The sequence below is a fragment of the Apaloderma vittatum genome, unplaced genomic scaffold, assembly GCF_000703405.1.
Source record: "Apaloderma vittatum isolate BGI_N311 unplaced genomic scaffold, ASM70340v1 scaffold4332, whole genome shotgun sequence".
Taxonomy (NCBI): Eukaryota; Metazoa; Chordata; class Aves; order Trogoniformes; family Trogonidae; genus Apaloderma; species Apaloderma vittatum.
Window position 1 is genome coordinate 60,230 of NW_009705160.1, and position 15,461 is coordinate 75,690.

At 37.8% G+C, this 15,461-nt stretch overlaps 1 protein-coding gene across 1 annotated transcript in view; it reads right to left on the reverse strand.

Annotated features, from left to right (window-relative positions):
* LOC104270814 (chromodomain Y-like protein) overlaps positions 1 to 8,167 on the reverse strand; it is a 68,114-nt gene extending 59,947 nt beyond the window's left edge. The window contains exon 1 of the mRNA XM_009865285.1: positions 8,087 to 8,167. Within this exon, the coding sequence (XP_009863587.1) occupies positions 8,087 to 8,167 (81 nt within the window). The remainder of the gene's footprint in view (positions 1 to 8,086) is intronic.
* Between the last annotated feature and the right edge of the window lie 7,294 nt (positions 8,168 to 15,461).

Genomic DNA, 15,461 nt, shown 5'->3' on the forward strand with positions numbered 1-15,461 from the left:
ATAAAAACCTTGAGAAGAGTCTTCTATTTGCTGTCCTACAGAATGAAGTAAGATATGGAAAAATGCATGCAGTTTCCAGAATCATGTAATAAACTGAGAAAAAAAATATTATTTGTTACTCAAAACAATTCTGGCCAAAATCAGCTGTAGCATGAAGTGGCCATTGCACTATTGACAAAACACTTAAAAACTGTGCCCTTTAAGGTCACAGCAGATATTAAAGAAACCTAAACTATTTCTTTTCTGCAGATTTTGCCAATGCTCTAAGTCAGTGGAAAATCAGAGCTGCCATAGCTGAAATCTTCATTTAGGCAGAGATGGCATGGCAGTACCTTGAAGTCCATCCTCAAGAGCAAAGAAACCAAGAGCAAAGAAACCAAGAGTTACCTTCTGCAAGCAGAGATTTTCTTCTCTGCTTGCATTCAAGTCTCTTCCTCTGCAGAGATGACATAGGAAATAATCTGTCAGCTTTCTATTATTACTACAAAAATATTGTAAGTAAACTACCATGTGCTGTTTTGCAGAGAAAGAACATATTTTTCTGTATTTTCCACTAGATATGGATACTGTATTGGCTTTTGGTGCATCCTCACCCACTCGCTGTACTCACTTGTAAGATAACACTTCATCTGTTTAAAAGAGTAGTTCTTGGAAAGGCAAAAAAAAGAAAAAAATCATCTCTCATACCACCTCCTTCATTGTCAGTTGGTTTTTATTTCTTCTCCTGCATTTGTCCAGTATTAGTTTGAATTCAATACTGCTATTTGCAGTGCTTTTCCTAATTCTACAACATAGTTCTCTCTCCAAATAATGCCTTGAGGATTATTTTCCTCATCATTCTATATCTGTAACAGCATATTAAACTCTTACTCATTTCTCTAGTTTGAATACTGAAGTAATTTGTAAAATACCCTGCAAAATAACATTTGTATTTCTTAAAAAACCCCCCACAATAGTTGTATTCAGTTTAACCTATGAAGCTGTTTGTGGTACAGTCACTGTTCACAAACAGTTTTTTTATTACAGAGTATTTTAAGTTAGACCCAAACCTTGAATTTTGCCTAAGTTTCGAGTACAATTTCACTGGCTGATCTCAAATTATTATTTCTATACTGCATAGGCTGTACATAATAAATGACTGTCTCATCTCTTGGTTTATGAAATAGACAAATTCACTAACATGTGTGTGGAGAATCAAGACTTAAGCATATAAAACCCTGGCATCTATTTTCGCCTTCACTATATGCCTTTTCATATTTAAAGTCAGTTTAAATATGCACTGTGAGTGTGAACACTTTTTACTTATGAGTTGTTTTTCATATATAACATGTTAGCACAATTGCCCTTTCTCCACTGAAAAAAAATCCTGATAATCCAAACTAATGCCACAAAAAGAATGTATAAACTCACATAAAATTATCTCTACATTGCAACATAAGCATTATTCACAGGTTGCCTGCTCCGAGAAATGGTGATCACAGGCCAATGCCAACAGCAGGGATTTACCCTTCCGAAAGAGCTACTGCCCCACGAAACATCTGTCCTGCAAAAGTAATGCCGGCCTGCTTCTTTGCACAAAGAATTATTCAAATTCAGAGAATGTGCAGGCAAGGTCTAGAACGCTGGTCTTCCAAAATTCCAGCCTTCATAATCCCTGCCTAACATAAAATACAGATAATTTATTTAGAAACAAGTTGCCAAATTCCAGGAAGAGGGCATAATACTTCTTTTGTCATAGAACAGTTACAGTAACATTGAAATATAGAAGCATATTTGTCTTTCTTTCAAATTTGACTGGAAGGACAGGTAAGAGTTCCTTACTCTTAACACATTTGTCTTTACAGCTAACACTGTTACTGCATACATACGCTGCATCCAAAGAATTTATGCTGCAAATTCCTTGCCAAGAGTCCATCTGTTTCAAGACATATTTTTTGAAAATCTTTTGAATTTGAGAACTTTTAGAATAGACAATTTCCCTTTTTTTTCAGGAGCTGGTAATTCATCTACTCATCTATTTGCAATATCCAGTATCCCCTGCAAATTCAGAATAGCTAGTGGTTACCTTTAATGTGCTTTAAATCATACCTTTAAAAACATGCTTCCGTATTAGAGGTCTTTTGTCATGACTTTTGATAGCATTTTTAATATTTTAGCACCATAAAGCACAATTGCCGCTATGCAGCACAGTATTTAATCTTATTTCTATGTTACTCAAAAACTAAATTAATTGATAGTGTTTCTGTTACAACAGTGCTACAGAGAACAGAACTGAATCTCCAAAACAAATGCAAAAATTTAAACAATCCAAAGCAGTAATGATTTTATAAAGAGGTTTCCCAGAAGCTGCACAAACTGCTGCACTTCGCCACGTGGCTCACGTGCCTGCATTTTCCACACCTTACTCCTTGAGTAACGTACATGTTTAGCTTTTTTCCTTGCTATTATTAATATTATTATTATTACTAATCAGTTACCAAGATATATATCATTGATAAATTTAGACTTTTATTTCAAGGCTTTTCATTACATTGAGTGAGATTAGTTATGCCATCAAGGTAAGATTTTAACTGAAATCACACAAGCAGCTAAGCAATAATTAAAGTCAAATATTCTCTAATAATTCCTTTAACTTTTTTTAAAAAAGTGCTTTATCTTAAAATGTTTAGTAGTTTTTGATTTTTTTCTTTTAAGAAAAAGGTATGTTATTAATGCATGTACTACATTTCTGGGGAATGTAAGCCTTATTTAGCATTTTTTTCCCTTAACAGATGAGATCTTTAAATAAAAAAAAAACCCCTTCCTTGTTCTCACAATTATAACCCATGACAACAAACACTTTTGTTTCATATTCTGTTGAATCTGGAACAACTTGGCTCTGTTACTGTAAAGAACATAGCTGATTCCTTCCTCTTCCAGAAAGTAGCAATGTTATGATTTAAACTGGTGAATGGGTCTGCCTAAAAATAAATACACCCAAAAATGTTTTGGTTTTCACCTGATTTATTGTGCAATCGTATGCTTGTATGATGGAAGTGGGACAGAGCAAGAAAAAAACCCCACAAAACAGTGAAGATGCAGCAGCGGTGAGTTTTTCTGGAATAACAATAATGAGGAATTGTGGTGAAAATTGGTGCAGTTCTGTAGCAGTATGGTTTCTATGGGTTTGTCCTGAATACAAAGGAAATTTAACCTAGAGTCCCTCAACCTAAAAAAATAAACCCCAAACCATCAGAGATGAGGAAGCTACCTGAAGGAATGCATTATTTTTGGAGATTACTTTGAAGACTGAATACTAAGTTTAAACAATGTAATAATATTTACAATTTGTATATAAGTATTAAAGATAATTAAATGCATAATCAAGAAAGACTAATTAATTACATTTTATAGACTACTAGACAGCGCACGAATTAAAAATCTTCCAAATTCTCACTTGCATTTTGCCTTCCCCTCCTTGTTTTTGAAATGTCTTCAATTGCAGAATTGTGATACCATCCTTGTGTAAAGTCTGTCTCCTTTTCAACCCAGAGTCCTTAATCATTTGTTTCATACACCAATCTTTTCACACTAATCAAGTACAATGTGCTGTCAAAACAAAGGATTAAGACTTTGTCTCTTCTTCTATGTATTCCTCACTCTGTTTTAAAAAATGTCTTGCTTTCTAACAACTAAAACAGAAGATAAGCAAAAATGAAACCCTCCCAATCCAGAAAACAAAAGAAAAAACATTTTGCAAGGAACCTGTGTTGGTACTCTCCATGAATGCAAGAATGGTTACATAAAATATTTTAATTTTGTTCTGTAGGCACAATGCCATTTTAACTTGCCATCTCACAGAAATAATTATTCAAGGGAATCTTCATTCAGAGTGCTCTGTTTAAAAAAGCATTACTGAATCTGAACTAGAAAAATACTTAAGTGAAGCTGCTGTTTTGTTTGTTTTTTTAAAAAAAATCCAGATATAGAGATGCCAATTTTTATATGAAATTATTCTTGATGCTTCCAGAACTCTGAGACTTCTCACTGGAGTGAGGAGAAAGGTAAGAGAAACAGCCTCCACCTTAATCCTAAAAGATAAAGTTACTAATGAACGTGAAGTTTCATTTTGGTTTCCACCAAACACAAACAGCGTCACTTTCAAAAATAAATCTGTGGAAAACAGTTTATTGCTTCTAAGGGTGTTTGTATGCCTCTGTGTGTATGTAACTTAGAGACACCCTGCTAACAGGACTTAAACTCAGAATGGGAGCCTTTTTTTCCTACCTACCAGTCTCTGACAGGATATGAGACATGGACTTCTGCAGACCACCTACTGCTAGAGCACACATTTATTTTGCCTTTTTTGAGGTTCACATAATGACAGCAACAGCCCTTTTGTTGAGTCTAATGTGTGTATGAGAAGCAGTGTAAGCTTTCTTCTGCCCTTAGCCATAATCTAACTGCTTCGGTCTGCCTCCTTAGCCCAAATCCCTGCTGCTTAAGTTGTGCCAGTTCCCTCTTACATCTTCACAACTTTCCACGTGCCACTATCCCTGTTTGCAGCCTGCACCACCATTCCTCCCACCATCCTCTCCCCAAATAAAAAAAATAAATAAATCAGATAATCAGATTCAGCAGTGTTTCCTTTTGCCAGGCACCATAAGTTTACAGGAGAAAGCTAACTACCACTGTTTGAGATGTCCCCATCACCTTGGATAAGAGAATATTTGGATACCACGGTGTCCATTCACATTACCAGATTGATTTCCTAATACTTGGCATCTAACAACCATGACTAGACTATATTGATGTTCTACCAGAATAAGTTCTAACAGAGTAAGTGCAGAATAAGTTGAAAAAATATTAAGACTTGAAAAAAATAAAAATCCTATTAGAAGTTGCAACCAAATTTAGATAAATTCAGTTTGCAGGTAAAATTAGGAAAACTAAGATGGAAATGACAGACCATGGAAATAAGTTTTGCAGTATTATTTGTCATTTTAATAAAGTTAAATGAAAATACTTTTAAATGTTATTGATTATTGGGGAACAGAATTTACTTTGTACTACACAGCACTAATACAAATACAGAATTAAATTGCTGTGATTCTCTTTGATAAAGAATCTGGAGCCAGTTCTGAAGACTGAAAGCCTTAATATCCGAATTAAAGAGAAATCCTTCAAGACGTTCCTAAACTAACCACTGATATCAAGGGGTTTGCTTACTGCATTTAAAATCTAAGTGCCTATGGAATGGAAATGTTCATGTTTTATGTGGGTGAGGGTGGACAGACAAAACAAATAACTTTACAATCCAACTTCCTAGAACAGATGGTACTCTGAGGACCTTCTTTTTTGAACTCCTGGTATTTGCAAGGATTCGTAAATTGAGCTACATTACTGTGTAACACTGAACCCTCTGCTGAATCAGACTTTAGACCTCAAAGCCTCTAGACAGATCTTTACAAGGACTCGTGACCTTCCAAGTTTGCTTTTTTCCCACCAACCGTTTTGGCTCACCCCAGCTCTCCCCAAAATAAATCTAAAGTGCCATCTTTTTTTGTACTTCCCAGTGCCACTGGGTTCTTCTTGCTTAAACAATTCATCACCAACATCAAAACATTGAACTCTGGAGACCAGACCTTTTCCAACCTGGAAAACCCCAAAACACAATTAATGAACTTTTCTGAAGTTTAATTCAAGTACTGCACGGTATAAACCCAAATAATATTCATATTGCGTGTGCAGCTGTCTCCACACCATTTTTTGAGATCTGATTATCTCAGGTGACAAGAACTATCAGAGTTTTCTAACTCTATTCAAAGAAGGAAAAAATAAACAGAAGATGATGCAATTCCTGACATTACACAGGCACGCCTCCTACCCGCCTGTGCAGGAAGCACAGCCACTGGGTGCATTCTGGAAGAAATAACTTGGTCAAAGAGCCTGATTTATTTGGTTAAATAATATACTAAGGTTTCCAAAAGACAACACCCTAAAGACAATATGGCACAGTGGTGAAATGCAGGTTCAAGTATCAAAGTTCAACTCAACTTCAACATTCCCAAGACAAGACGAGAATTTCCACTGTCAATAAGTTAATTTCAATTGACTTCCACTAAGAAAAATCCCTTCTCTCTTGTTCCCTCCACCCCTTCAAACCCAAACAAACTCTGGGGTTTTTTCTGAATTTCTCTGTTTGAAATTCTACGTTTTAGTTAGCTCTCCAGTGAAGACCCTGATGTTGGAAGGTCAGTTAGCTTCCTAGAGGGCAAAGTACAAGACACTTGAAAACATGTTACACTTTCAGACCAGAAAGCCACCACCACGCAGGTAACATCGAGATTACCCCAGACACCGAAAGAGATATTCTATACAGAAACAGTCTGCTACAGTCTCTGGATTTAACATCCTCAGTGGAATTCAACCATACGCCCTACAGCAAGGCGGTATTCAGGCAATCACATAGCTAGGATACCAATGCCGAATACCTGTGGTAATACAAAAGCCTTGCCTTCTAAATTAAAATGAAACAAACCACAAAACACCCTACATTTCCATAAGAATACATTAAAAATACAAGTGTAACTGAGACAGTGGCATCTAACACAAGGATACAAGGAACTTGGCTACCTGGGCACCGGTGCCAATTTAAGAAGTCCCTGCTCTTTGTACCTTCCCCCCAACATCAGCACAGGATTTTTTAGCTACACAATGAACCAGTCTGGGAAATAGACTCAGCTTTAAAATGTCCCAATAAAGAAAAAAAAAAATTTTAAACTTAAATTGGTTTCTGGTATCATGTTGCACCATTATCACTCAAAAGCTTTGCCATGCACAGGGGCAGAAAGAAGCAGCCAGGCACAGGAAAAGAATTTTTCTGTTTTGTGGCACCGGTGCTAATTTACACCAGCATAATATTAATTTTAGCTGTGGTCTGGTGGAATAGAATGAAGGTTTACAGATACTTACAGGTAAGGTGCTATGTTACAGGTAAATTATAAACTATCAGTCACAGGGAGTCACGATTTCACTATTACTCTTCCCCCTTCCTTGTATCAGTTATGGAGATATTGCAGTTCCTGAAAAATCAGTCTAATTACTTTAATCAATGGAAAGCTAGTCATTCCAGGGAGTAACTGGGTTATTCTTCCTTTTATTATTTTTTGTTTTCTATCAGCTAACAGGTATCAGAAAGGCTTTTTGAATTACTTTGAAACCAAGAACTCTTGACAAGTAACTAGATGATCAAACTGAAACGGAGAAAAGTGTTCTTCAAATTGGATAGCTGGATTCAGCTCAGAGACCTCATTGTTGGGTTTGATGGCCTTTGCAGGCATCAGATAGAGTTCCCATTGAAGGCAGCTCTCCCCTGGAATTGCAAGATCTCTCTTTTTCTTGATGTGATTTGACAAATCCAATGACTCTAAGAAATAGCACCACTCAGTGATAAATCAGTCACAACTGTTCTTGTGCAAATAGCAAAATGTCCAAAAACTTCTTATAGCTAGTCATGGAACATTTTGTCCCACAGTGACACCACCTTCTGTCTCACAGCCTATTTTTATCTTCCCTCATCTCCTTTCTTCTCTTCCTGCCCACAATCAATTGCCTCCTCATCACAGAATCATTCAGTTCGTCTTCAACGGTCCAGGTACTACAATGATCCTCCCCAGTCAGCAAATAAAGGCAAAGCCCTAGAAAAGGCATTTAACCCCATCACCTAAGCCACCTCTGGCTTTCCTGTAAGGGAAGTTTCATGACAACAACTAAAGTATTTCTGCCGCAGTCCCACCCTTCCCACTCCCAGACGTTTCCCTTGATTATAGCACTGGAGTTCATCTGATCTCAGAGGGAAAAGATTCAGCAACTTTTTTCACCCCCTGTACTCTTACGCAGTATAAAACTCACCAGCTCTCCAGGTTACCCCACGGCTACATCAGCTCAGCAGTAAAAGTCGAGTTTGGGATGGGGCATGAGGGAAACCACCGAGAGAATCCCCACACAGCTGGGCTTAAAAGCTGCAAGGGAAATGCACCTTCCAACCGCTCATCTCCAGCTCCTATTGTCTGGATGCCCGGGCCCAGCCCACAGTAATTGAGACCTTTTCAAAGCCGGAGTCTCCTGACTCCTGAGTCCTCCCACCCTTCGCCGGGTCGTTAACTCCACTCGGGCTCTCCGGCATCAGCCGAATGCGCTGGGCGGGGTTTCTTAGTGCTGGTTATCAGCAATAAAGCCACTCTAAGAACTCTGCACAGAGAATAAGGAATAAACCAAACCACACCAAATAGCCAAATTTAAACGAGAAGATAAAAGAATATTTCAGGTACTGTGAATGGGCTAGAACAAAGTTGAGCTACCTCTTGCTCAACCCCCTTTTTAAATTTACTTTTCCTAGTCTATCCTTCTCTTCGTCTAGGCACTAATCAAATTTAACTGAAATTTGTTCCCACCTTCTTTCCTGCTCTTCTTAACTCCCCTGCACACACGCACAAAATGGAAACAAATGAGATCGATTGTGTGAGAGTTGCATTCTCCAGCTCAGTTCAATTGTCTCTTTATTCCTCCTCTTCAACCATATCCACAGCTTCCAAAAATGTAGAGCCCCGGTTTGTTTCTCTCTTTCATTATACTTCGGGAATGATTCCTTTATGTTTTGGTTTACTCACTTATTTCTGGGTATAACCTTCCCTGTTGCACCAGATAGGTGCTTTAACAAGAATGAATAAACTCAGAGGGTTGGAAGCAGCAGAACGGATCCATTGGGGAAAAATAAAAATAAAAAAAGAACAAGCAAAACTAAGAACACCAGAGATGTTAATTCTGGTTTAAATCAAGGTTTTCCTTTTGCTTAAATCTTATATTTTAACAGCAGCTGCATCCTACATTTTAAGGCCAGGCCTATTCTCGCTGGTTGGTATTGTTAGATATATAGTTAAGTTAAAATGATAAATTCTATCTTTTAATCAAAGGTGGCAGGTTTTGCTGAATGAGACGATACATTTATTAGTGTGATGACAAAGGTGTGAAAAGATTTAACTGATATTTGATTCACCCAAGAAATGTACCATTCTTAATCCTAAAAGAAGGAAACTGAATATCCAGGGCGTTATTTGCAACTTACATGAACTTTTTACTTGGATGTAAACTAAAATTTAACTACAGTGCATGAAGTTACCTTTCTGATTGTTTATTTTAGTGTTATTTAACTAAAAATAGGTTATGCGCTTAAATACATGTTGGGTTTTGGTTTTTACTTGACATAATTTTATTAGAAATTGGTTTGATAAAGTAATCAGTAGTGAGGAGCTAAATTTGGTTTTGTGTTTATGCTTAAGATTTTGGAAGTAAAATATCTTAACTCATACCTATTCTTTTATTAAGACAGGAATATGTAAGACACTGATTTCTTAAATTGAAAATGGGAGGGGTTTAGGGTTTTAATAAATTAATTGAGACAGTTGAAGCTGAAATAAAAAAAAAGTCTCTCTTGCATCTATAAAAACTTTGCTACTACTGGCTAAGAATGGATTAGGAACTTAAAACTCAAGTTTATTTAAACTCACCCATGACTGGTTCAGTGATAAAATTCTCTGGCAGCAAATTAACTGAGTATTTTATACTTTTCTGTAGTTTTCTGTACCATGGTAGCTTGCAGAAAGTTCAGCATTTATCAGATGTACCATATTTTAAGTACATTTTTCAATAAAGTTAAATACTTATTAAAAAATACACCTACCCTGTACCTTATTTGCTTATCTAGCATGATATTGTTACTTAACGTGTTCTGTGAAGAAGAGATTTTTTTTAATTCCTCAGACTCAGTTTTCTTATGGCTATCTGAGTTACTGTACGTGTGAAATGGTACTACCTCACTGCCTAAGCCTCTCTCTCCAGAGAAACAGAATAGGTTATAGTAGTAAACATTGGCTAAATTAAACTCAGACCAAATTCTAAATTTAAAAAATAGTTTCAGCCAATTTTTAGACTTGCAGTGGGATCCACTAATGCACAACAGCTGGGGACAGCTATTTAAAAACTAGGAAATGTACAGCTTAATTAGGCAAGGATGTTAAGGAACATGAGAAGCCTCAAGCAGAGCATATGAGGATTCATTCAGATAACCATTTTCAGATCTGGGAATCAACTAAAGCTCCTTTCACATATTATTCTGGAGCATATGCAATACATGTACACCTCTGTAACTGCTTCTGGCCTAGAAATCTACATACATATATGTTGCAGACACATAAAACCCAAACAAACAATCTTTCTAATATAGCTTAAAATTGTTTGGAAAAAAAAAATCAGTCTAAAGGATGGTTTACTTGAGCATGACTTTAACATAAGTTAAAGTTGCAGTATTAGCTTTGCACTCTTTTAGAATGCTAATGGGTATCTTACTACTTAGCAAGGCACCAGCATTTACTTTATTCTGAATGGTTTCCAAAAAAACTCTCCTTAATAGTAGATCCAGGCACAATGAATCTAATGGCAACATTATTTAAAGACTAGTGTGAGAGAGCAAAGAGTCAAAGGTAAACATTTTCAGTTATAACCACAGAATTTTACATTTACTGGTGTGGTTCAATCACACCAGCGCAGTTTGCGAGATATTTTGCTGACGTGAACAATGCCAACACACCAAAATCAGCAGGAAACTGTGACGCCAGAGGATATCTAAAAAAATGTTCAGCTTGGCATCTGCCAAACAACTTGAAATCCTTCTGGTAAGCACTTAGTTATAGAGTTCATCCAACAAGATTTAAAACACAGTAAAGAGAAGGAAAAGAGTAGAGAGAACAAGAGGGTCAACAGAAAGGAGGAATAGAGAGCACACCCTGAAAAAGAGCATTATTTGAAAGACAATTCTACATCTCTTGCTGTGTTCAGTTCTCAAGGTTGAAGAATAGATGGTATATTTTTTTAATAAGGGCTTAAGGAAACAATGTTTGAGAATAAGGATTCAAGCAGAAGGAGAGGAGGAACACTGTGAAAGAAGCCAAGTAAAAAGAAGGTGAGGATTGGGATAGAACAAAGGGATACAAAGGTTGCACGTAGAAAGTCCTGTACAAGAGTAGTTTAATCAAAAAGACAAGCAGGTGGCTTTTTAGCACTATATGCAATAACATATTTGAAAGAGACTTGGAGTAGAAGGTGGGAGTAAAATGACCAGAAGGAAAAGCAGGAAGAACCCTGCGGATGAATCATAGAACAGAACCATAGAATCATTTAGGTTGGAAAAGACCTTTAAGATCATCAAGTCCAACTATAAACCTAGCAGTGCCCGGTCCACAACTAAATCATGTCCCTAAGCACCGCATCTACGCAGCTTTTAAATACCTCCATGGATGGTGACTCTACCAGTTCCCTGGGCAGCCTGTTCCAATGCTTGACAACCCTTTCAGTTCAATTAGATCCCAAAGCTCCAGTTATCCTATGTAATTTCTACATCTTCTTGCAGGCGGGATCCAGTTTGGATGGGTCCCAAGGTCCCTGGAATATCAGCTTGGTGGCCTGGGAGGTATCCACAATCTCCTCTCCAAACACAACCACGCGCTGCCTGATTTGATATCACACTCTTCACAAGCCGTTTCCTCCCCAGGATGACTGTCTCCAAGCTTTCTCTGCAGCAAATCCTCTAGCAAGGCTTTTGCCCAAGAAGTTTTGTTTGTTTTTTTGTTTTGTTCCAAAAAGGAAAACCTTTTTGGAGGTATGTGGACCTCAAAGGATGTGAGAAATGGAATTTCAATGTCAGCTGGTACTGGGATGATGCATCCTGAATGAAGGTGGATGTTTGTGCAGGAACTAATGCAGTAGGTATGACCTACTTAGTGTGAGGTGGGTAGGTTGAGCACTGCTCAGTCGTCTTGGGAAGCAACCTTGCGTCTCCTCATCAGCTTGTGCTTTCACCATTCTTCCTTTGCATTGCTTCATATTTTAGAGGGTGAGGCCAGTTGCATACAGGGTGTCTTGGTGTGAGCATCATTTGGACACGATCTTTTGTTTTGTGCCAGCCTGACCTGTGGAACACTTCATGGTAGGTTCATAATTAGGAGACTAACTTCTGGCCAGTGAGGGGAAATTAATGGGCTGCAAATGGTGACTCAGGGCAGATGAATCAGAATCCAAAATTCCCCATTCAGGGGAACGATCTTCTTCTTCTTCAAAAAAAAAAATGGAACCTACTATCTGCATAACTGCCTACAGCAGGCTCTGTAGAACACCCCCAAGAAGGGTGTTTCGTCACCAGAAAGTTTTCCTAGGTAAAAATAAAGTTCTACCAAAAAGATTAATTCACTAAAGTACATTTTTCCATTGTAGAAGAAGCAGACTATGGCACTGCAAGCACAGTTGGTAAGACAGTCGGCCAGCTGATGCTCATCAGTGCCGTGGTTTGAGAACCTGGACACTAGCTCCTGGTGAAGCTCAGTCAGGACTCAGAAAGGATCAAGGATGTGGCTTAAGCACTGGTGAACACTGATCTAGTAGATATCCTTAGACTACAAGTAATACTCAGATTTCACTGAAGTCTGTGCAAAACCCTATTACCCAAAATATGTGTAAAAATAATTTAAGCAATTCTGCAAAATTAAATTAGGAAAAGGGCTCTTTTGAGAAACAGCACCACGCTATCACTTATTTCTTCTTTCAGGCTAAACAAGAATTATTCCTACAGTGGGACTGGACAGCATTGTAATTATCATCTCCTTTAAGTATTGCCTTCCAGGAAAATCATTAGGTTTTTTCTCAATAAAAGAAGCTAGATATTTTGAAGTATCTTTATGGTGGTGCAATATATTCTTCTGAACACTTCCTCCTTCCCCCCAAGTAACCTGTCTAAGGTCTGAACTTGATTTCTCAACTTAAAAGAATGTTTTTCATTATTTGCCTTGTGGTACAATCCTTACTGTGATTCCCAGCTAAAGGATGTAGTCTAGGTGTGAACAGGTATATGGACAAGTATATTTCATCAAACTTTCCCATAACATGGCACTGACAGGTATTTGGGTGTCTTCCAGTAATTTTTAGTGCCTTCTTTATTTTGTTATGAAGACTATGAAGCCTTTTTGAGCAATATTCCTCCACAGCACTGAGTGCATTTTGAGAACATTCTTGTGACAGTTTCTCTGATTCCAAGACACTTTGGAAGATTAGAAGCAAACAAATTCTTAAAGACAAAACAATTACACAAAGAAAGGAAGTTTCCTTGGGAAGAAAATGGAGGAGTAAGATTCAGAAGCCTTATAAAGAATCTGACTGAGCCTTAAGGACAAAACAATTTTTTATATCACTGGAAAAAGATCAAGAGACTTGCAAGCAGTCTTCTGCCACCTCTCTATGTAAATCTGGTACCACTGGGACCTAGCGTGTCTTTCTCTGAGAGGATGTTAAACTCAAGGGCAGAATTTAAGAAGGTACTAAGTACTAGCAGTGAAAAAGTAACTCAGTACTCTGATTTGCTCTTAGAGGAGGTCTCTGACCTGCATTGGACAGTACCACAATCACAAAGCATTTAGAGGACAAATTATTCTTTTGAAAGCCAAATGGGAGAGTGTGAAAGAGTTTCTTCAAAACTCTTTTGTTTTCTATGAAAAAAAATCAGAAAAATATGGGAGAAAAGGACAACACAAAAACTAGTTACAGCCAGATGTTCAAGCTGAGAATTCATTTTACTGAGAATCCACCAAAGCCCTTTAATGGCAACTTGCAGGAAAATGTTACCCATTGGGTGACCTGGTACCTGCTCATCCTTGCTTCCTTCCTTTTAAGGATCTTTATAAAATTGTCTTTTTTTAAAAAAGAACACCTGTTTCTTGAAATTCTCTTCTGTTTCTCCCATACCTCTGTGCCAGTATAATTGTTGTGCAAATGCATATTGTACCCATTCAGAAAACTAATTCTGCTGGGAAGCAGAGCAGGATAATATTTATGTTTTAGCGAAGTTCTGGCCCTGGTTCACATTCAGCCATGAAAACAGATGAGCCAGCACAACGGAAGTGAGCACACTGGAAAAAAATGCCCAAACCCACAAATATCGCCTGCCCCCACACCAGTCTTGCTGCAATACTCACTTAATACATATGAAAAATACATCCTAACACTCAGATGGGAAAACACTAGTTTTATACCAATTGAGCAGAGAAATACAGAGAGACTAAAAGCCAACACCTCTCCTGCCGCTATCCCCCCTGTTCCCCTTCCACACTGTTCCTTGTCCCTCTGCTTTAGAACAAAGCATCCTAAACCTCAGCTGAGCTGGTCCTTGTGCTGGACATGATCCACAGAGAGAGCCCCAGGCAACCTTCAAATGCAAGAGGAGATTGTACCAAACACATGAACTGGTTGGGGACTGCCTTTCGCGTATCATTTCTAAGAATCAACCTGACTCTGCTCGTGCTGGGGCAATCCAAACCAGTTCTTTATGCTGCTTTGTTTCTCACACCAGAGAAGTTTTCTCATCCTTTGCTGTGAACAAACATATGTCTAAAAATCTTGCACCTGAAACATTAACCAGTATTCCCCTAGAACTGTATTTTTAAACAATTGTTTGGGGCATTTTAAAAATTATTTTTGGAAATATTAACATGCAGGACTGAGTCATATGCATCACTTGTGTTTTTTTAAGAACTGCCTGCTGATCCTGGGAGTTGCCAAGGTATTCTCAAGGTCAGCAGCGTACAACCAAAACGTACCAAGTCCAAAATCCATGGAGCTCTTTTGATGTATGGCATAACTGGGATATTTCTGAGAAACATTTGCATTGTGTGTTCTTGGGAATATGAAGGGAAACATTTGCACAAAGATAGCTATGAGCAGGAGGACTGACTATGTAAAATAAAGTGTGGTTCTCTGAAGGGGGCAGAGGCCCTGAGGTAGAAGATGATTGAAATGAAAGTTTCTCCCTTACTGATGACATCGGGTTTTGCCATTTTGCTGGTGACGTGTGGTGGTGTGCTCTTGTCAATGTTCTCATGTCTAAGCCTTTCTGTCAGTGGGGTAGGAGCTTTAAACTAGATCTTGATTGTCACCATTTAAAATCCATCAAGGCAGAAAACTCCTAGTTGTATAAGAGAGACCAATTTTTGTGCGATCAACTAATTTCCAAAATGAATAGCGAAAAGGAAATGGTAAAGAAATGAAAAAAGATTAGAAACTGACAAAATTCCTCTGTTTTTTTTCCCATATACCTACTAATAAATATAGCTCCCAAACAGAAGATTTTACTGCTAGAAGAGGTGCAGAGGACAAGCGCTGCTGCAGCTGACAGTGAATACACATTCTGAATTTGTGTGTAGATTAGCACTATGTACCACGAGAGAAAAAGTAGTCTACTGTCTAACGTTAGTGTCAGCGCTCTCAGAACTGTTATTACCAGGACAACAAAGAGACCTTTCTCTTTTCATACAGTTGGTTTTCAATTGCTCAGCCCAATTATAAAATCCTGTGCTTTTACAAAGCAGGCACCAGAGGGAGAC